The following is a 23,236-nucleotide window of genomic DNA, read 5'->3' as shown; positions in this document are numbered from 1 at the left end:
TAACATGTAAGTGTATTTGTAAAATACAGCATAGACCAAAATCAAGTGTCTCTCTGGGTTGCACTGACTTGTAGGCTCTCCCACCTCAATTTTTTTTTTTTTTTTAGTCTTTAAGTTTCCTCTTGGATAATAGTAGAAGGAGAATGTGATCATCTTGCAGGAGTCTGCATGAGACAGTGTACTTAGTAGGTTGACTGTTTTAGCATGCATAAACTGCAAAATACTGTCATACTTTGTGATGAATATAGCATCTTACTTTCTTTCAGATATTTATATTGGGCTTATGTGTGTGTATATACATACACATACACACATATATATGCACACACGTATATATGCATTATGATGAGGAACTTCGCAACACTTCAGCTACAATAGCATTTTCATCAGAGCCACACACATTCGTCATGAGATATTATTTTAGTCCAAACACCCATTAAAACTGTCAAAGATAGGCTTATTCCGTATATGGCCCCTACAAGAGTAGAGGAAGGCAAAGAGAACCAAATCAGAGAGAAGGAATAAGTCTATCAGGTAGTACAACCATGCGTGATTCAGGACTGAAGGTGCTGTCAATCCAAATTGTTATACTCAGCATGATGTCTGTCCTGGGCATTGGGTCCTGTATCATCTGTGAGTTGTAAAACAAGCTGGTTTCAAAGTGATGCCTCCAAAGGAATTTTTTTTTTTTTTGAGGTTTCCCAACACCCTTAGAATCATAATTAAACCCATTGCCATTACCACAAACAAAGGCCTTGAGTGATTCTGTTCCAGCACACATCTCAGACTTCCTCACGACACTCATCACCTCGCTGGACTTTTGTTCCGCCTCAGGACATTTGCATCGGCTGTTCCTTTGGTCTACAAAGACTTTCCCATGGTTTCTTCTCTTATTTTATTTTACTTTTTTTTAAGATTTCACTTATTTATTTGACGGAGGGGGGGGAGCACAAGCTGGGGGAGCGGCAGGGAGAGGAGAGCGAGAAGGAGTCTCCCCACTGAGCAGGAAGCCCAGTACAGGACCCTGGGATCATGACCTCAGCTGAAGGCAGACGCTCAACCACTGAGTGACCCAGGAACCCTCTTACTTTAGGTATTAACTTAAACATCATTGCCTCAAAAAGGCCTTATTTGAACCCTTCGTGCAAGTCTGAATCACATTTCTTATTAAATTCATAACACTTAACACTGTTGAAAGTATGTCATTCATTTATTTCTATACTTGTTTGCTGCTAGTTAACAGTACGCCCCAGGAACACACAGACAAGATCCTGTCTTGTGTGTTCAGCTCTGTGTCCTCAGCATCTTTATCAACATAGGGAATATAATAAGCATTCATTAAATGTTGGTTGAATTTGTGGTAGGAGGGAGAATACAGTACGCCATGGGTTTGGGGACAGAAAGGCTGTCCATTACGCTTAAATTATGTCTTAAGTTCCTAATATGCAACGTGGAAAAAAGATAATAAGACTAGCCTCCCAAGGTTATGTGAAGATTTTTTTTTAAATAATGTAAGGTGGGCACTTTATACTCTGTAAGCCCTTTGGAATAAATCATAAATAACGTCTTTAAATAAATGCGTGTGCTTTTGGACAATACCATTTTATCTAGAGGTTTTCCTTTGATGATTATAATAGCTGATTTTTATTAAGGCCTCACTTTGTCCCAGTAGGCACTGAACAAAATTCTTCAGATATGTGAGTTCAATACAACAGCAGTTTTATGAAGCAGAGAGTCTTATCGTTCCCATTTTACAGATGAGGAAGTTCAGGATGAGTGAAGTCAAGGCACATGCTCAGGATTATACAGTTGGGCAGTGGCAGACTGAGATCTGGAGTCTAGGCATTCTGGCTCCAAAGCCCACATTCTTAACACCCAGGGCACACTGCCTCCCTGCCCTTCAAGTACTTTGTTTCGCTAGCCCAGCATTTAAGTGCGTAGAAGAGCTGTTCTCCCGGAAGCAGGAGTGGAGGTTGGAGTGGGGAGGAGAGATGCCCACATTCATTCCTCCCCCACTGGTCCTCGTGTTCCCAGAGGCTGATAGAGATATTCCGGGGAACACATTTGAAAATCATTTGTTTACATTTTTCAGTGTGACATTTTATTTTGAGATAATTGTAGATTTATATGCAGTGGTAAGAAATAACACAGAGAAAATGTGTATCCTTTATCTGGTGTTCCCCAGTGGGAACATTCTGCAAATCTGTACTACAATATCCCAGCTAGGATCCTGACATTGATACGATCCACTCATTTCGTTCAGATTTGCCTGGGTTTACCCATACTCATGTGTGTGCGTGTGTTTATTTCTGTGCAGTTTTCTCACCTGTGGGCTTAGTTAAGAGAGAGAAGGATTCCATCAGCAGAAGTATCCCCCGTGCTTCCTTTTGTAATTACATCTCCCAGGTCCCTACCCCAGCAGGCACTACCATGTTTTTTGTATTTTTTTTCTTTTCAAGAATCATGCAGTATATTACCTTTTGAGATTGGCTTTTTTCAATTACCGTAATTTCCTTGAGATTGATCCAAGTTGTGTGTATCAATAACCCTTTTTATTGCTGAGCACTATTGCTTAGTATGGATTACCTCAGGTTGTTTATATTCACTGATAGAAGAACATCTGGGTTGTTTCTAGTTTTTGGTTATTACCAATAAAACTTTTATTTCTCTGGGATAAATTCCCAAGAGTGCAGTTGCTAGATCATATGGGGTTATATCTTTAGTTTTATAAGAAACTGCCAAACTGTTAACAGAGTTGCTGTGCCATTTTACATTCTCACCAGCAACATATGAGTGGTCCAGTTTTTCTGCATCTTCACCAGCATTTGGTGCTGTTACTGTTTTTTGTTTTTTTTTTTTCCTTTTTAAGTTGTTCTGTTAGTGATGTCTAATGTTGGTTTTCATTTGTGTTGCTGAATGGCTAATGATGTTGAACATATTTTTATACAGTTAACTTACCATCTGTATATTGTTTTTTCTATGAAATATTTCTTCATGTGTTTTGCCAATTTTTAACTATCGAGTTTTGGAAGTTTTTACTTTATTTTATTTGTTTTTGGTTTTGAGGGTTTTTGTAGTTTTTTTTTTAATATAGTTTAGATAGGAGTCCTTTTTCATATATGTGGTTGCAAATAATTTATCCCATCCTGCATCTTATCTTTTCATACTCTTTTTTTTTTAAAGATTTTATTTATTTATTTGACAGATGATCACAAGTAGACAGAGAGGCAGGCAGAAAGAGGAAGGAAAGCAGGCTCCCCGCTGAGCAGAGAGCCTGATGTGGGGCTCGATCCCAAGGCCCTGGGATCACAACCCACCCGAGCCAAAGTTAGAGGCTTTAACCCACTGTGCCCCCCAGGCGCCCCTCTTTTCATATTCTTAACAGGGTCTTTTGCCAAACAAAAGTTTTAATTTGAATGACGTCCAGTATTTGAATTTTTACCTTTATAGAATATGCTTTCATATCAAATAAAGAATTCTGCCTAGCTTTAGATGCTAAACATTTTCTCCATTTGTTTGTTTTTCCCCCCCAAACATTTTATAGTTTTACGTTACACATTTAAGTCCATGAATCACTTTGAGTTTAGTTTTTGTATAAGGTGTCGGGGGTAGGTTGAGTTTCATTCTTTTTACCTATGGATTTCCAATTACTCCAATGCCATTTGTTAAAAAGAAAAAAGTTTTTCTTTTGGCATCGAATTGCTTTTGCACATTTGTCAAAAATCATTTGGGCATATTAGCATGGATCTGTTCCTGGATTCTCTATTCTTTTCCGTTGAGCCATGTGTCTATCTCTCTAGTAATACCATACCCTCTTGATTACTGTATATCTGTAATAATTTTTAATATTGGATACAATTATTCTCTTGTCTTTTCATAAAATTTTAAATAGAGCTGATCTGTGTCTATAGAGAACCTATGTTCGGATTTTGAGAAGAGTTATATTAAACCTGTATACCTCAAATTGTGGGCGAACTGACATCTTTTCTGTATCGTCTTTCACTTCATGAACATGGTATGTAACCCCATTTACTTGATTCTTTTAAAATTTCTTTCATCAGCATTTTGTAATGTTCCACCTCCATATCCTGTGCATGTTTTGTTAAGTTTATACCTGATTATTTCATTTAATTTCCATGAGGTTTAAAGCCCTTTTGGTTTAAATACCGAACTTGTGTAAACCAGTCATTTCTGACCTAGAACCTGATAAAACAATCATGTCATTTAAATGACTTTTTTCTTATCCCACCGTTACTTGACTTATCATTTGAAATGATTAATTGTCCTTGCATTTTGGATAGAGTCCCCAGTTTTTGAGAGTTTATGAAAATTTAATCTGCTTACTCTAACACTGTTAGTTTATATTGACTTAGTTATATTGTTAAGAAACACACATATACACATACCAAAATAAGGATAAGACAAATAGAACATTAAGCTACAAAGTTCATTGATTATAAATTCTTCCCCACAACCCATGCATATATATTACATCAATTTCTTAAAAGCATGTATCTTTAGGACTTGATCTATATAGAAACACTTGACTATAATGGAGGTGCATACAAAAGCTCTCAATAAATGGCATCAAAAGAAAAAAGTGGATTTTCTGAAGTTGGTGAAAAATTAGCCAAATGGTTTTGGATTTGGAAGAAATCACAGAATGCTGTTTGCCAAGTGAGTCACTAGCAAAGGAGATTTGTTGTTGACAAAGGATAGAGATCCACTTCGTCCATCTAAAATTTTTTGGCAGATTTCTTCCTTTTGTTTTCTTTTCTTCTTTTTTTTTAAGTTATAAACATCACGCAGTAACAAATTTAAACAATTCTGAAGTGCATGAAGTAAAAGAAAAGAAAAGAACCCTATACTGGACCCTAGTCCCAGTCCTCAGAAAAAAATACTAATAGATTGTGTACTTTTCAGACCCTTTTCTCTATATATACAATGAGAAACATATTCACACACATTCACAGATAATATTTTTAAAAGAAAAATAGAGTAATTCATTATATGCTACCCATGTTGTGTTTAAGGAGATTGAAAATACAGATTTCTCCAGGATATTCACTCCTTGTGATCCTCAAGTCCTTACATAACTTTTAGTAGGAATTTCTTTCCCATTCAAAATATTTTGGTTTCTGAGATAAATGTTTTGGTTTATTATATTTATATAATATGTATTAGTTTATATCAATATTTCTATTTATAATTTATTTATAATATATTTATATAATATATATGTTTACATATTTATTATTATAAAATATTTTGGTTTATGAGATAAATGTTTTGACGGTAATTTCAAGCCAGTAATTAGTGGTTACACCTCTTTAATTTAATAGCTCAACAGTACACTTAAATATTGATAGACCCTAATCTGTTTAAAAATACCCAAATCAGTGGACAAAAGGGTTTCCAATATTTTGCTAATACAGATTCTATCACAGTGGAAAACATGTGCATCTGTCTTTATGTGCTCATGCTCTGATCTTTTTGGAAGAAAAGTCCTAGAAGTGATATTTTCGGATAACATCTCACACCTTTAAAATGTTTGTAGCTCCTGCCAACTTGTCTCCAGATAGATTATCCAAAAATGCATACCCACTGACAGTGTAGGGAAGTGCCTGTCACTCCAAATTCCATCCCATCAATTTCACGGTCAGACTTTCCAGTTTAAGCACCTTTTTTTGGTGTGTGTGGGTTTTTATTTTTAAGGAAGATGCAACAAATGGATCATTTCAGTTATTTCCATGGACAAATAAAGATCCCTTCCTCGGGGAGACAGTCCAAATTTATAACTCAGACAGGCGCTAGCCCAATTTATTTTAAGTGACCAAGGGCATGTAGGTATTTTTGGAAAGAATGAAACCATCTATATGGGGACTGGGATATAACTGTCTAGACTGGTTCTTTCTTAAGAAATCTTTTATGAAACATTTATTTAAACTGCCATGTTCAGGGTCCTTAGGGGAAGCTAGTGGGCGGGGATGTTTTGGTTGGGGACTTTTGATTAGAACGGAGCATATCTCTTCTTATTTGCCTGTCCCTGCTTCTCGGCACTGTAACTTCAAACCGCTGGTGCTTTTCTGGGAAAGATGATATTAAAAAAGTTAAAAGGTTTGGAATACGCCATAAGAGATTTTTTGGAAATGTGTAACAGAAATGTTTCTTAGGGTGTTTTCAAGTACTTTGAAAATTTTCAACAGATAATAATAATGTAATAACCACAATAATAATAGTAGTTATTTTATCAATACTTAAGAAAACATTATTGACCCAGAAATGGATTGTTTTCATGTTGCTTTTATTTTCAAAGACAATCCACAAAAGTTAAAGGGGCTTATGCCTCTTCATTTTCAGTAAGATAATGGCCTTAAAATTTTTTTTTTTTTGAGAATAAAGCAATTTGAAGCTTCTGCAGAGCTTTGCCATTTGCATATACAAAGTGAATTGCTTACTTAATTCATTCAGTCCCACAAGGGGAAAAATAATTAGGATATAGCCTACAAAAGCAGAGCGGAAAATTGCCTTTTAGGTAGTGGTCTTGTTTTTACTCTGTAAACATAAATAAATCATCATCTGTAAATTACCTTCTGCAAAAGAAGGAGAAAAATTGGAAATCAAATTCTTGTTTCCCTAAATGGCTTTTGACTTTGCTGCACACAATATACTTTGCAGTATATTAAGAAATATACTTAATATTCCCACATAATGTTGATTAATTGCATAATTCTGACAGGAATATATCAATTCCTCAAGGGAATGTATGCACTTTTAAAAATCCCCTTGTATTAATCTCCCCTTGAAACACCAGAAGAAATTTCAACCATTTCTCCATCTGGTTCCAAAATAATCCATTTGGAAAATTGAATTGTGCAATTTGCGATTGTTTTCCAAGTTGTTAATGCAAAACTATATCGGTAGCAAATTAAACTTTTAAAGTGTGCCCACTTTGTTAATTGCTGGCTGTTAAACATGTATTTCCATGAATGCTATCATTTATGATAAATAACATCTGGAGTGTGGCTTTAAAGAGCCAAGTTAATTTGGCAGTCCTTTTTGGGGGGGAAATTCCTAATTGGATGGCATACTTAAAGATTTATCCGAAATTTGGGGGAGTGTTGAATATTTCTTTCCTTTGATGGAGTCATAGTACTTTGTGTTTTTGATATGCAGAAAACTAGAAACCAGGAACTGCACAGCGGCCAAGAAGCGCTCAGATTTCTCCTTGTCTTCTCACTCCTCCTGGTCTGATGTTGTTGTCACTTACTGCCTGGTGGTCTGCTGGCCTCCCCAGGCCTCGCTTTCGCCCTCAAGCCATGCTCCTATCCTTCCCATGCCCGCCATGTATGGGCAAGCCAGCTGCTCACAGCTCATCGCCAAGGGTTGCCCTTGTCCTCGATTCCACATGAATGTCTCTCTGCCCCTACTTTAATGGGGAAGAAACAGACATAAAGGAAATATACAAGTAAAAGATACAGTATGTTGGTATGACTGACAAATGCTAAGGAAGAAATTAAAGCAGGGAAAAAGGATAAGAAGTATGGAATGAGTGTTTGCAATTTCGAATAGAGTAATCAGAAATGGTGCTGTTAAGAAGATAGTATGTGAGGAGCTGGAGGTAGGGCAGAAGGGAGCCATGGAGGTATCTAAAGGAAGAGTGTTTCTAGGCAAAAGAAAAGCAAGTACAAAGTGTTCCTGCTTTGAGGGACTTGAAAAAAAATGTATAAATGAAATGCTTTTCAGTTGAGCTTTTAGGATAAGGAAAGCAGTAAATTGTGTACTGCCTTTATTTCCGTTGAGTTGTATCCCTTCGTATAATGAAGCCTGGCATTGCAATAGACTGTATTTGCAGAGAGATGTTTAGGAACACTCTGAGATCTCCCAAGAACTATCCATTAGATGAGCAGGACGTAGATGGATATGTGTGCGGTGTGTAGCTCTATTTCTTCCAGTCATGGAAAGAAATCCATTTCCCTTAGAGGAACCCAGAATCTGGGGGTGGAAAACACGAGGTTGGAATTTATCTTGAGAAAAGTGAATCAACTGAAAATAAATAAATTGAAAAAAAAAAAAGAAAGAAAGAAAAGTGAATCAAAGTTTGTTCAGACTGATTTTCAGGCCACGCCATCCAACATAATCAGACACTGGAGCCAAAAAGCACACCACCAGCGAGGTGGCCTTCTGTCGTTTCTTGTGTCAGTCCAGGAGCTGGACCGCCTTCACCATCTGCCTTGAGTCTCTGATGAAGGAAGGTTGCCTCATTGCAGGCAGAAGATTTGACTTCCCGATAAGATGGTACGCAAGTGCCAATGAAGGCTTGAGAAGCAAAGAGTCACCAACATCCCTTCTCAGCAGGCACTGGAAATATAATCTGAGGGGACTCCCGTATTCACCTGTGCATGGTTTTCTTAGATCCAAACTAACTATAGTGAGGAGTTGGCGGTTGGGCTAACAGTTGGCTGGTTGTCCCTGCAGAAATGCCTGGGACGAGACTGATGATGGTGTCAGGTCACAAATGGTCGGGTTCTCTTCTTATGGAAGCTACCCAGTTGGGTACAGCGGCTCAGCTATTGGCAAGTCGCCGTGAAAGAGTAAGGATGAGGACGCTCAAATGTATAAGGAGTGTACGGTAGGCACTTCCATCAGCTCGGCAGACGCGATAAATTCTCGATAGGTGAGCTTGCTCCCCGGATTAAATGCAGGAGTCACACAATTTTGAAATAATAGCTGAATAAGAATAGCGACTCTAGTAATATCTGTGATCTGTACTTCCAGATTATTTTAATAAAAAGTAGAATGGGGGTGGGAACAGTAAGAGCTCCCTCAATCCGTATTTATCTTGAATCTGGCAATCATAGAATATGGGCTTAGGGTAAGAGATCAATTATTAAAAAGAACAGTGTTTTTAAAACTTTCATTGAAATCTAATTAACATGCAGTGTTGTGTTAGTTTCAGTTGTACAATATAATGATACAGCAATTTTATACGTTATTCTATCCATCGTGTGACCATCGTGATAAAAAGAATAGCATTTTGTTTCAGATAGCAGTCTTCAGTGGATGCTGAGATAATGCCTGGACAGGTGGTTGGGGAACAGGACATTCACATGATACCAAAGTGTCACCCAGCTTAAATACAAATGCAGAAGTTCTGTTTTATGATAGAGAGAAGTGGTGACTACCCACAGGTGATCAGACTGCACCTCACTAAAAGAGGGGGATTCTGACATTATGTATCTTCTGATATATGATGTGATGTGATGCCCACAACATCCCTTCCAGAGTATTCTCAACAAAAATGTTATCCGAATCTCATCAACCCTATAGATGTAGTTTCCATTCAGAAGACATGCAAGGGGTAGGAAAATTGAGGTCACCATGGAAAAACAAACCTATCTAGAACATGGAATATTCTACCTGAAAACTGACATGATCTTCTCAAGTTGATAATGTCATTTATAAAGTGTGGGGACTCTTCTAGATTGAAAGAAACTCAGATATAAGAAATGCAGCGCATGCGTCTTTGTTGGATCCTGGACTGGGTGCTGGCGGAGGGGCGTGGGCACAGCTCTAAAAGACATTTGGGGGACTTTTAAGGAGCTTTGAAGATGGGCTGTTAATGACATAATATAAGGAGTTATTGCCCATTTTCTTAGTTGTGAAAAGAGCATTGAGGTGATGTAGGTGATCCCTGGTATTGATAAAAACTATTTGCAAAGTTGTAGGGGTGATGTGTGTTTCTGTCTGTAATTTACTTTCAAATACTTCAACTCAAACCAAGTGCATACACACACACACACACATACCTTCACATATTTAAATGTAAAGAGAGATGAACTAAGTAAAGGTGGCAAAATGTTGATAATTGTGAATTCTAGGTGATAGATCCCATTGTAGTATTCTTTTAGCTTTTCAGTGTTGGAAATATTCACAGTGAAATTTTGGGAAAGAATATGATGAACATAAAATTCACTCAGCAAAAAGCAAAGGGCAAAAGCCAAAATTTTTGTTTTTAAAAAACTAAACATGAGGGGCACCTGGGTAGCTCAGTCATTAAGCATCTGCTTTCCGCTCAGGTCATGATCTCGGGGTCCTGGGATTGAACCCCATGTCGGGCTCTCTGCCTGGAGGGGAGCTTGCTTCTCCCTCTCCCACTCCCCTGTGCCTGTGTTCCCTGTCTCACTACCTCTCTCTGTCATAAATAAGTGAAATCTTAAAATAAAAAAACAAATAAATGGATGAGAAAGAATAAAAAAAAGAGTCTGGGGCTAATGGGAGACTCAGTCAGCTAAGTGTCTGACTCTTGATCTCAGCTCAAGTCATGGTCTCAGGGTCATGAGATGGAACCCATGTTGGGCTGTGCACTCAGCGCAGAGTCTGCTCGAGATGCTCTGTCTTCCTCTCCCTCTGCCCCTCCCCCATTAGTCTTTAAATAAACAAACAAATAAATAAATAAAATCTTTTAAAAACAGCATAAAAAAGGACTGAACTAATTCCCAAAATGTCAATCTTAGGAACTAATTTAAATTACTTTAACAGCTAGACCAAGAGACGATGGATTAGATTAGATAAAAATGTAATATTCCAACGGTACGTTTCTTAAAATCATTATGCATTTCTACCAGAGCTACATCTAAAATGAAGGCAAGCCAAAATTTAAGAACCAAATGGTCATTCACAAAGTGGAATGCCACAGAGAGACCCAAACCTCTGAGACAACCTGGAAGGACCTCACAGAGGTGAGATTGGGTGAAAGGATGTAGACGCAGAAAAATACATACGCAGTGATTCCATTTATAACACGCTTTTTAAAAGAACTAACCACCCATGATAGAGATCAAAGTCGTGCTCTTTTTTGTGAGCAGCTCTGACCCGGGAAGTGGTAATAGTGACAAAGTGGTGATAGTGACAGAAAATAGTGGTGATGCGTCGTGGTTACACAGGTGTGTAGGCATGTAAAGATGCGCTGGGCTGTCTTCTCAAGATTTTGTTCCTTTACCGTGTGTGTCTGATCCACAGGACCGGTACGTAAATTCCTACTCTGGGTGTCTCGAGCAGAATTGCCGTGAGCAGTAGCCCAAGTTATAAGGCGTGGTACCCTATGTACCCACAATAAGCAAGTGGTTTTTGAAAAGCTGAGTTTTCTTCAATACTTTAAGATCCAAGTAGGAAAGATGAGTTTAGTTCAGATTGTCTTCTTTTAATTTAACAAAGACTTTATTTTTACTTCGGGACACTGCAAGACTTCTTCTGAAAAATTAAAAAAAAAAACAAAAAAAAACTGATTTGACTACTAAGTAAAACTGATAACCAATTGATCATTATGTATTGGACTAGGCAATCTGGTCTTCTTTCTTCAAAAAGCAACATTATTATACAGCGAGATTTGAGAGGAAATCTCTATGAAAATTCCTGGCCAAAAGAAAATCGAACAGAGGGTCTGTTAAATAACTTCTGCTGTGGCAACCATTCCAAAATTTTAGTAGCCTATAGCTGTGTGTCTTTATCTCCTGCCCTTGTTACAGGAGGGGTCTGGGTTGGCTGTGGGGGGACTGAGCACAGCTGGATTAATTTCACTCAGTTGAGATCCATCCATCTGTCTGAATGTACAGACAGGTGAGATCCATCTGTCTGTACATTCAGAGATCCAGGAAGGTGGGGAACATTATGCTCATAGTGGAAGGTTGAAGCTTAAGGAGGGTAGAACTGATCTAATTATGCATGCATTTAAAACATCTTCTTGGACATGGCCTATCAGGTCATGTTCTGTTAGCCAAAGCCAGTTGCGTGGCCAAGTCCAAACTCATTAGCAAAGAGTCAGAAGGACTGGGGAAGAATGGGTCCTTATGAACAAATAACTCCATAAATGGTAGAAAATGGAGATTACTACAAGGGGCAGATTTTACCTTTGGTTTTATTTTAAATTCCTCCAGATCCTACAGACAGAATTATTTTGCCAAGTCTTATCATTGCCTGATCTGTTCCAACCTCCATACTTAGAAGCACACTTTATGCATCAGAGAACTCCCTATTTAGTGTTATCTTTTACCAGCAGAATTTTTAAGGAGCCACTGTCTTCTGTGAATTTTTAATTGCTCCATGATAATTTCTCTCAGAAAGAAATGGCCCCAGGATGTGCAAAATCAGATTAAGCCTGACGCTAAGTGGGGCTCTTGAAAGTAAACATACAGTTTCTAGAGAAAAATCAAGCATTTCAAACGTCCTAATATTGACATTTTCAGTAAGCTATGTAGATATTTCCAGACTTTTTGGATAGCTACCTGTTTTTAGCTTCGTTTCAAGAGAAGAATCTCTTGAGCCAGTAAGCTTAAATATATTCTAGTAAATGAAAAGCGAGGCTGAAACCGAGAGGTCACAGGTTCATTTGAAAAGGTAAGCAGACTGGTAGCAGCCCCCCAAATAAACAGAGGTTATATTAATTGCCTAACTTGGGATCTGCTATTGTTTTAGCATGGAGAGTATATAAAAGAATAGGTAAAAAATATTTCAAGTCTATTTATATACCATTTTTAACCACAAAATTCAACTTCTTTTCTGCTTTCCAGACTCTTCTATTAGAGATGAGAAAGTGTCTGGACCTGCCTTTAGACCTCTCTTTGGAATAGTTCTTTAGTCCTTTAAATCCTGTTTCTCAGAGATATTTCAGATACTGGTCAGGAGGCTCGAAATACTTTATTGTCTTTCTCACGCAGGAAATGCAACCAAGAAATGGGCAAAAAAGGAAAACAAGTGTTGCTTTTCAGAAGGGCAACCTTTGGGATTTCAAGTGGGAACCAAGCCTTTACCAAGTTTTTGTCACAGTCTGTTGTCATACTTCTGCCAAGCCAGTGGGAGCCTTTCTGGGTGCCTCTAGGACCTTTAGGTCCATTGAGTCCCCTGCACTGTTGACTCAATAGAAAATGAGATGAAATGAAACTCAGTTTCATACTAGGATTAGATCAATAGTGGTAGGTTTACGGTAATTTTCCTAATTTTCAGTCATTTGTCATTTATTCATTAATTCTTGTTGTCACCGTAATACCTCTATTCACGTTTGCTTAATCTTTTGCTTTCCATGAGCTCGCTTTCTATTGAAGTAAATTCACCATAAGAACAGATTTTCTTACTACCCTCAGCAGAAGACCAGGATCTCTGGCCATCAACAGGAATTAGCATTTAAAAAGAAATACAATGGAAAGAATATAATGTTCCTAAGTTCTAACTACTATTTGCTACAGAAAAAATTTTTTAATGTGGTAAAAAACACAAAGCGTAAAATCTACCCTCTGAATAACTTTTTAAGTATACAACACGGTATTGTTAACTATGTGCCCACTGTTGCACAGATCTCTAGAACTTTTTCACCTTATATGATTGAAACCCTGTGCCTATTGAACAGCTACTTCTGGTTTTCCCCTCTCTCCATCCCCTGGCAAGCACCTTTCAAATTCCTGCTTCTGATTTTCCCTACTGTGAATACCTTGTATGAGTGGAATCAGGTAGTATTTGTGCCTCTCTGACCAGCTTATTTCATGTAGCATGATGTCCTCCAGGTTCATCCGTGTTGTCACAAATGAGAAAATTTCCATCTTTTTTAAGGCTGAATAATATTCTATAGTATGCATATACCGTATTTCTTAATTTATTTATCCATGGCCATTTAGGTTGTCTCCATGTCTTGGCTGTTGTGAGAAATGCTGCTATGGACATGGGCATGCACGTATCTTTTTGAGATTCTGTTTTTATATATATTTATATACATGGTATACTCAGAAATGAAATTGCTTGATCACGTGGTAGTTCTATTTTTAATTTTTCGAGGAACCTCAATCCTGTTTTCCATAGTAGATACACCAATTTACATTCCCGCCAACAATTCACAAAGCTTCCAATTTCCCTTCTGGTTTTTTGGTTTTTGTTTTGTTTTGTTTTTCTTTAAAATTATGGCCATCCTCACATGGGAGAGGTGATATCTCATTGTGGTTTTGATTTGCATTGCCCTGAGGATTAGTGATGTTTAGCAACTTTTTATATACCTTTTGGTAATTTCTAGGTGTTCGGGAAAATGTCTGTTCAGGTCTTTTGCTCATTTTTTTAAATGGGGTTGCTTTTTAGCTATTGAGTTGTAAGGGTATTAAGCCCTTATCGGATATGTGGTGTGCACATATTTTCACCCATTCCTTAGGTTGCTATTCATTCTGTTGATTGTTTCCTTTGCTGCACAGAAGTTTTTGGTGGTTGTTGTTTTGTCCCATTTGTTAAATTTTCAATGTTATTGCCTGTGCTTTTGTGCCACATCCGGTAAATCATTGCCAAGGCCAGTGTTACATTTTTTTTTCTTCTATGTCTTCTTTAAGAGTTTATACTCTGAAGACAGCCATTTAAGTATTTAATCAATTTTGAGTTGATTTTTATATAAGATGAGGACCCAACCGCAGGCATCCACCTGTGGATATCCAGTTTCCCAACTGTGTTTGTTGAAGAAACTCTCCTTTCCCCGTTGTGGGTTCCTGGCATGGATGCAGCAGCTGAGCTCCTTACTTTTTTCCGTCAGTCTGTATGTCTGTCTTTGTGCTGGTTCCATCCTGTTTTGGTTACTCTAGCTTTGTAATATGTTTTGAAGTTCAGGAAGTGTGAAGCCTTCAGTTTCATTCTTTCTCAAGATCATTTGACCACGTATTCAGGGTCCTTTTTATACCTGCAAATAATGCAGCAGGATTTTGAGAGAGATTGCATTGAATCTGTAGGTAACATTAAAGTAGTATGGAAATTTTATCTTATTTACTTATTTTTTTAAGATTTTAAAATTTATTTTAAAGAGAGAATGTGTGTGTGACCACAGGGCTTAGAGGAGCAGAAGGAGAGGGAGAGAAAAAAGTCTCAAGCAGACTCCTTGCCAAGTGGGGAACCTGACCCTGGGCTTGGTCGCATGACCTGAGCTGAAATCAAGAGTCAGACGCTTAACTGACTGAGCCACTCAGGCAGGCGCCCCAAATGCGGACATTTTAACCATATTAAGTCTTTCACTGCATGAACTAGGGATGTCTTCTCACTTATTTATACCTTATTTGACTTTTTTCAGCATTGTTTCATACTTTTCAGTGCATAATTTTTTTCTTCCTTAGTTACATTTATTCATAAGTAGTTTATTCTTTTTAACATTATTGTAAATGGGATCGTTTTCTTAATTTCCTTTTGAGATTGTTCAGTGTCTAGAAACACGATTGATTTTTGTGTGTTCATTTTATATCCTGCTACTCTACTGAATTCATTTGTTACTTCTAACAGGTGTGTGTGTACGTGAGAGAGAGAGCAAAAGAGAGAGACAGATCTTTAGGATTTTCTACATGTAAGATTATGTCATCTGCAAACAGATAATTTTACTTCTTCCTTTCCAATCTGGATGCTTATAATTAAAAAAACAATAGTACAAAGAGACAAACAATAGAAACCAACCCAGATCCTTCATCCTCCTCACTAATATACATACAAGGGTATGTATGTATGCAAGCATGCATGTATAGACATTATTTTTTAATAGAAATGAAAATAAACGGGTGCCTGGGAGGCTCAGATGGTTAAGCGTCTGCCTTCAGCTCAGGTCATGCTCCCAGGGTCCTGGGATCAAGTTCTGCATCAGGATCCCTGCTCCATGAGAGGCCGCTTCTTCCTCTGCCTCTCTCTCTCCCTGTCTCTCATGAACAAATAAATAGTCTTAAAAAAAAAAAAAAAGGAAATTGGAATAAACTATGTCTACCATGGTGGTTTTTTTGAAACTATTTCTGTTTTGAATATGATGTTTTAGCATTTTATATTTTAAATTACTGTTTGGCTTCAGTTGAAGTGAAGTGTGCTGTGAGGATTTAGCTTGTGATGCTTTAACAGTGAGTGTGGCTTCAAAGGAATATATAAATCCCAGTAATGGATTAAGCCCTTGCTTTGTTCAGATGTACAGGGCCTAATTCCAGGTAGCCGAGTACTAAGATAACATTCTCATTCCAAACATGCAATTCTCTTATTCATGCATTGTTTTCCTCTGACTGGATAATTTCAAAGGACTTGTCTTCAAGTTTTCTGGTTCTTTCTTCCTTTTGATCAGATCTGTCCCAAACCCTGCTAGTGACTTTTCAATTCAGCTATTCTCCAGCTCAAGACTGGATCTTTCCGTGTACAAAACCAGTCCAAAAAGTCTGAGAGACTGACTGTTTTTTTCAAACATGTGGATCCCAATCTAAACTTACAAAGGACATGAAGAAACAGGAAACATAGTGCAAAGTAACAATCTTTAGAAAATGACCCTAAAGAAATGGAAGTATTTGAATTGCCTGAAAAAGAATTTCAGATCATCATCATAAAGATGCCTCAATGAGCTTAGGAAAGCAAATGTTGGCCAGATTAAAAGGGGGAGGAATGGAAAAGCTTTGGAATATTGATCTCCTTAGGTCCACTGACTTTGCATGAGCTGCACATCCTTATGGGGAAGGTGGGCGGGGAGATGCCAGGAGGGAGGTACTGCAGAGAAGGCTTATCCTTGAGTGCACATGTCAAGGGTAGGAGGACAAATGTTTTAACATATAAGATACTTCGTCCTTGCCAAACGAAGTATTCTTCCTCAGAATCTTTGCACTTTCTGTTATTTCTGCCTGGAGTGGCTGGCCCAGTCACTCAGTTTTTCAGATCTTTTGGGTCTCAGCTCATATGCTTCCTTCTCTGAAAGGACATCTTTATCCCCTTTCATAAAATAGGAGATTTCTCCTATCAGAGCCCACAGGAAATCCTTTTTCAAATCTTTGCTTGTCCTTATAGCACTTCCCTATCCCTGCCTGGTGAAATGGTTCTTTGCTTATTTCCTCTCTTTAAATAAGAATAAACAATAAATAAATAAATATTAATATACAATGAATTTTCAAAATTTGATGAATGAATGGGTTCCAAGAAGATTCTTGAAGAAGCAATGTGGTTCTCCTCCAGCTGTGTTTAAGGCACTCCCTCCTTGATGCTGTTACACCTTGAAGAAATTTTTACCTCTTATTTGTAAATCTCTACACAAAAATGACATAATTCATAGAGAGTTTAGGGTGTGTCTTTTCTCTTACACTGTGAAAGAAAAATAAAATTTCTGACTACAGAGTCTCAGGAGGGACTTTTCCTAAAATGTTTTGAACTTGGTAAGAAATAACTTGTGATCTGAGACATAAGGAAAAGACAAGAAATTCAAACTGAAGGTGACCTGAAGGTATTGCCTCTCCTTGGTCCTGAATGCCCGTCTTCTTTGAGGTCACATTGAGGGTCCAATGCAGCCACTTTTGATAATCAGATATGCTTATTATCCCCCACTTAAAAATAACATTTGGGGGTGCCTGAATGGCTCAGTGGGTTATAAGCCTCTGCCTTTGGCTCAGGTCATGATCCCAGAGTCCTGGGATCAAGCCCCACATCGGGCTCTCTGCTCAGCGGGGAGCCTGCTTCCCCCTCTCTCTGCCTGCCTCTTTGCCTACTTGTGATCTCTCTCTGTCAAAGAAATAAATAACATTTTTTAAAAAGTAAAAAAAAATTAAAATAGCATTCATATTATACAAGAACCTGAGGCCTTATCAAAATCTATGTTTGCTTCGGGACGCCTGGGTGGCGCAGTTGGTTAAACGACTGCCTCCGGCTCAGGGCGTGATCCTGGAGTCCCGGGATCGAGTCCCACATCGGGCTCCCAGCTCCATGGGGAGTCTGCTTCTCCCTCTGACCTTCTCCTCACTCATGCTCTCTCTCACTGTCTCTCTCTCTCAAATAAATAAAATAAAATCTTAAAAAAAAAAAAAAAGATACTTTAAAAAAAAAAATCTATGTTTGCTTCAAAAGTGATTCTTTAGGGGCAAATTATGTCTTTGTAAAAAGAATATTAAAGGGGGGCCTGGGTGGCTCAGTTGGTAAGCATCTGCCTTCGTCTCGGGTTATGATCTCCGGGTCCTGGGATTGAGTCCTGCACCAGGCTCCTTGCTCCACCAGGAGCCTGCTTCTCCCTCTGCCTGCTGCTCCCCCTGCTTGTGCTCTCTTCTCTCTCTCTCTCTGACAAATAAATAAAGTCTTTTTTTAAAAAAAGGAATATTAAAAAAATACATTCTGCTTTGATGTCTTCCACAGGTTTTAAAGTGACTTGTAAATATACCTGCACATGTTCTTATAATTTTCACTCTAGCATGTATTTTGAGGAAGGCTTTGTTAATGGACTAGCGCAGACTGCAATTCTTTTGAAAGTAAAGAGTGTGTATGTGGGTGGTGGGGGGAGGGCTGTGTGCAAGCACGCGCTCATTGAGATGGGATTCTGAACTGTTGCCTTAGACCCTCCTAGTCCTTTGACACAACAAACATAATCTGCCTGCTTTGTGAACACTCACCTCCCCCGAGCCGGGGGTGTTGGATTGCTTATAATCTAAACCAATTTCCCAAATGGGTAATTGTGTTCTGACTCATGCAATTCTTCCTATATTTTCTGACCCTTTTGGGTGACATTCCTTCCTCTTTACCTTTAATGGATGTGTAATGAAATGACATATTTCAAAATCATCGCTGTGCCTCAGGTTAGGGTGGACTGCTTTTATAGAATGTCTCAGTAGAGGGTTCAGAATAAAGGCTGGGGCCCTCACACGCTGCTTCACCTGCACTCCTCCCCTCCACCCCACACCAGCGAAAAGAAAGAAGTCCTCAAATATGAGATGACCTCCCCGGCTAAAGATTCTCTGGGCTGAAAGTATTTAGAGTCAGTCTTTAGTATTTCAGATGGTGAAGAACACAGCTATTAGGGTCAGGTTGCATCATTCAGAGCTTGGCTCTGCCATTTTTTTGGCTGTGACCTTGAGCTCATGACCTTGACCTTTCTCATCTATAGCTTCTTCAGCTGAAAATAACTGATAATATTATCTATCTTGCACAATGGTTATGAAGTTCAAATGAGACACATCATGTAAGACTGGTCTAAGCACAGTGTGTGATAAACGGTGCAGGCTCGATTAATGTTGACTCTCAGATGATTATCATTGATTGATTCAGCCCATCAGTAAGTCATTGATAGGTGACTCACGTCTAGGTGGGTGTTGGAGAGATCGTTGGATTAATTACAATAACAGATAATAGAACAAAGCTTTGTACAGCATACATGGGAGCAGAGAGAAGGCAATGAGTAATTCACACTGAGGTCAGGGCAAGTTTCCCCAAGGAAGTGGGCCTTGAAAGAAAAGTGAAATCTCCCTGGAGAAAGAGGCGTTCACCTTGGAGAGGCTCTATGCAAGTAAGTTTGTGGGTGTGTTTGGTCTTTGGTTCATCAATCCACATACATTCATTGAGTTCTCACGGAGTGGCAAGCTCCGTATTAGATTCAGGGACACAGTGGTGAGCAAAAACTTAGGGAATTTTCATTCTAGAGGCAAGACAGGCACAAAACCATAGCCCATGTGGCTGTCAGAGGACCTTGAGGGCAAAGATGTCATTGGAAGATAGAGCTTGGAGACTCTGATTAGATGGAGGGATAGGAGGCATCCAGTAGGGCTCTGTGGGTAAGTGAGATTTGAGCTAAGACCCCTAAGGTGGGCACAAGTGAAGGAGAGTGTAAGGAAGGCTCTGTGCCAGGAGAATCGTGGTACCTGCTGAGGCCTGAACAAAAGCCCATGTGGCTGGAACTTATGACTCATCCAGAAGGTTTAAGGGAGGAGGCTGGTAAGGTAGCTGCAGGGAAGACCACAGAGGGCCTTGATGGTTACCCTAGGGCTTGGCTTCTTGTCCCAGGGCAATGAGAAGTCACCAAACTTTGTTTTATGCACAGAAATATTGGTATCAGACTTGTGTTTGAAAAGATCATCTGGATGCTGTGTTTATAGTGAATTATGAGGTTACGTGGAAGTGAAGACACTCAAGTGAAGACACTCAACTACAGTAAGTAGTTGAGGCTATTAGTGCTTGTTTTGGGGTATTGGCACAAAAATACATAGACAACAAATAAACAGCTGCAGGACACCTGGGTGGCTCAGTCAGTTAAGTTTCTGGCTCTTGATTTCAGTTCAGGTCATGATCTCAGGATCGTGAGATCGAGCCCCATGTCAGGCTCCACGCTTAGCGCAGAGTTGCTCAAAATTCTTTCTCTCCCTCTGCCCCTTCCCCTGCTCACAGTCTCCCTCTCTCTAAAATAAATAAATGCATAAATAAAATCTTCAAAAAATCAACAGTTGTATCTGGTAAACTCTGAGGGATTTGGAGTAGCTGGAGAATAAAGTCAGTGGTATTGAGCTGCTAAAGCTACCTACTGAAGTAGGCAGTGCTGTAGCCAGCTTTGGGGGAACACTGATGTCTTAGTCCATTTGGGCTGCCATAAAAAATACCATATACCGTTAAACCACAGCAATGTAATTCTCACAGTTCTAGAGTCTGGGAAGTCCAAGTTCAAGGCACTGGCAGATTTGATGTCTGGTGAGAACTTGCTTTCTGATTCATGGAAGTTATCGTTTTGCTGTGTCTTCACATGGTGCAGGCAAAAGGGATCTCTCTGGGGTCTCTTTTATAAGGACACTAATCCTGTTCAGTAGGAACACCCTCCAGACCATTCATCGTCCAAATGTCCCATCTCTTAATACTGTCTCCTTGAGGGGTAGGATTTCAACATGTGAGTTTTGGGAGCCACAAACATTTGGTCAGTAGCAACTGTTAAGATATTTTATGCCAAGAAATTTGCATTTATACTATAAAGAGAACCAATGGAGGTTAGGAAGTAGGGGAATGAAATAATCAAGTTATTTCATGTGTGGAGAGTATTGGCTTCTCCCCTCCCCCCAACTTCTTGAGACAAGCGTTCATATGTAGAATAAGATGAGAGAGAGGACTGGAGCCAAAGACCGATGGGTGATATCTTCTTTTCTATAACACAAATAAGGGGAGGTCAAACTTGTTAACGTGCATTATTTATCTTGTAAGTACCCTGAGGCTACCCACGCCTTCCCTCAGGCAGCCGGTCATCACAGCCCTTGAACACAGCCCGGAATCTGGATGTAACTGGAGGAGGGACAGCCATTTTGGAAACACAATAAGCCAATACCCTTGGTGGGAGGGGGTTGGTTTATAAAAGTGTTAACATTAGGAAAGTTTGTAACAGGGACCAAGCGCCTGTGGGAGAGAGGAAGGAAGGAGAGCATGTATGATGGGGAAGGCTTTCCCTATTGATAAGAAAAAGGTGATACTTTGCAGGGTAGCATGCAGACTCTAACAGAGGCCTTATGAACTACTGAGGAGCTCAGAGTAAGCCAGAGAGACTGGGGGAGCATGGAACAAAACCACCATCTGTCTTGGAATATAGGACTAGAACCCCGAGTAGAGGGGCATTTTGGGGACTACTGACATTCCACTCCTGATTATCGAAGAGCGACAAGACTCAGTTATGAATTGGGCCCCCAATTCCCTTCCTCCCCTGGGGTGGACGGGGACAAGTTACCTTCACGGGGAGTACTCCAAGGGGTTGGAGTATTTGAAAGGCTTTCCATGGAGATGGGGGTATAGTTCCGAGAACTATTCATTAGGGAGAATCTTCGGGGACATAAAAACACTAAAATGAGCTTTCTATCTCTGTGAAGTTTTGAGCCCATGCTATTTAATATGCTTTAGAAGACTTCAAAAGGAAGGTCATTCACTAACCTTCCTTGCTGTGTATGAAGGATAAAACAAACCTAATTCACAGCTCTCAGAAATGCACTTTGCCATCAAGCGGTGTTCATGCGAACTGTGCCTTCCGCTCGCTATGCCTCCCCGTCGTGTGGTGGTGGTGACTGGGCGTGTTCCTTCAGGGAGTGTGATCAGATCTGCGCTTGTTCATTTTTCAGGTTACAGAGCTCAACAACGTGAAGAACGTAGCTCGGTTGCCCAAGAGCACCAAGAAACACGCCATAGGGATTTATTTCAATGATGATACCTCCAAGACCTTCGCTTGTGAATCAGGTTCGTCCGAGGCAGGGAGGGCTTTTGCTCTTCGCTTTTAAGCAGGCACTGGGCACGCTTGTTAATCTTGTGGACGTTTCCACAGATCTGGAGGCCGATGAATGGTGCAAAGTCCTCCAGATGGAGTGTGTGGGCACACGGATCAATGACATCAGCCTCGGAGAGCCTGACTTGCTGGCTACTGGGGTTGAGAGAGAACAGAGTGGTATGTAAAGAACATTCTCTCCTTCGCTCTCTTGAACGCTGTTTTTGTCTCACCACAAGACATCTTCGTTGAGTGACATTTTTGAAGATGTAGGCAGTGTATGAAGGAGTAAAAGGAAGCCTTTAGCTGACCCAGATCCTGTATTACTATTTCAGTGTCTTTCTTTTCTTAATGTGTGTTCAATGCACAAATATGGACGTAACTGTATGTATGTATGAATGCCACCGGCTAGGAGCCTGGGAGAACCTGCCATGTGCCAGTGTCCGTGGCCGATGAATCAGGTCATCGGATTTTCCCGGCAGCTCCATGAAGCAGCCGCTGTTCCTCCCCTCATTTTGCAGATGAGGAGACTGACGCTCCTGTCTGACCCCGTCAGCTCGTGTCTGAAGCCCTCCTGCACCTCTAAGTCCTAAAATACTGATTTTTACCACATAATGAGGGGTTTTGTTTTTGGTTTTGGTCTTAAGTTTTTCACTCAAAATATCTCACTGAAAGCTTTCTGATTTTTTTTTAAAGATTTTTATTTATTTATTTGATAGAGATCACAAGTAGGCAGAGAGGCAGGCAGAGAGAGAGAGGAGGAAGCAGGCTCCCTGCTGAGCAGAGAGCCCGATGTGGGGCTCCATCCCAGGACCCTGGGATCATGACCCAAGCCAAAGGCAGAGGCTTTAACCCACTGAGCCACCCAGGCGCCCCAGATGTTTTTAATAGAATCCAAACTTCATGACTATTTTCTCAGGTTTAAATCCACCTAAGTCCGTGTTTTTGTTTCCGTTTCTTTCTTTCTTTCTTTCTTTCTTTTTTTTTTTTAATTGAAACACATGAGCCCAAATCCTTGAGCTCAGCACTCAACCTGGGACGAAGTCATTTTAGGTAATAATGATCAAAATACCCATGAACATTTCACCAAAACTCAGTATTGGTTTACAGTATTAAGCTGGAAGCGAGAGAATATTTGTTTGCAAATAACCAAACCTTACGGCAGAGTAGATTGGATCCTGGAGTCCTGCTCTGTGGTAGCTTAGTGACTTGATCTGTGAGGATGGAACACACCAGAAAAGG

At 39.5% G+C, this 23,236-nt stretch overlaps 1 protein-coding gene across 2 annotated transcripts in view; it reads left to right on the top strand.

The window, feature by feature from the left end:
* DOK5 (docking protein 5) overlaps positions 1 to 23,236 on the top strand; it is a 153,705-nt gene that overhangs the window by 77,487 nt on the left and 52,982 nt on the right. For both annotated transcript variants that reach the window (XM_044262795.1, XM_044262796.1), the window contains exons 3-4: positions 21,855 to 21,969; positions 22,055 to 22,174. In XM_044262795.1, the coding sequence (XP_044118730.1) occupies positions 21,855 to 21,969; positions 22,055 to 22,174 (235 nt within the window). The remainder of the gene's footprint in view (positions 1 to 21,854; positions 21,970 to 22,054; positions 22,175 to 23,236) is intronic.

The sequence above is a fragment of the Neovison vison genome, chromosome 8 (assembly GCF_020171115.1).
Source record: "Neovison vison isolate M4711 chromosome 8, ASM_NN_V1, whole genome shotgun sequence".
Lineage (NCBI taxonomy): Eukaryota > Metazoa > Chordata > Mammalia > Carnivora > Mustelidae > Neogale > Neogale vison.
Note: the sequence above shows the minus strand (reverse complement) of the source record. Positions and strands in the feature narration are given on the sequence as shown.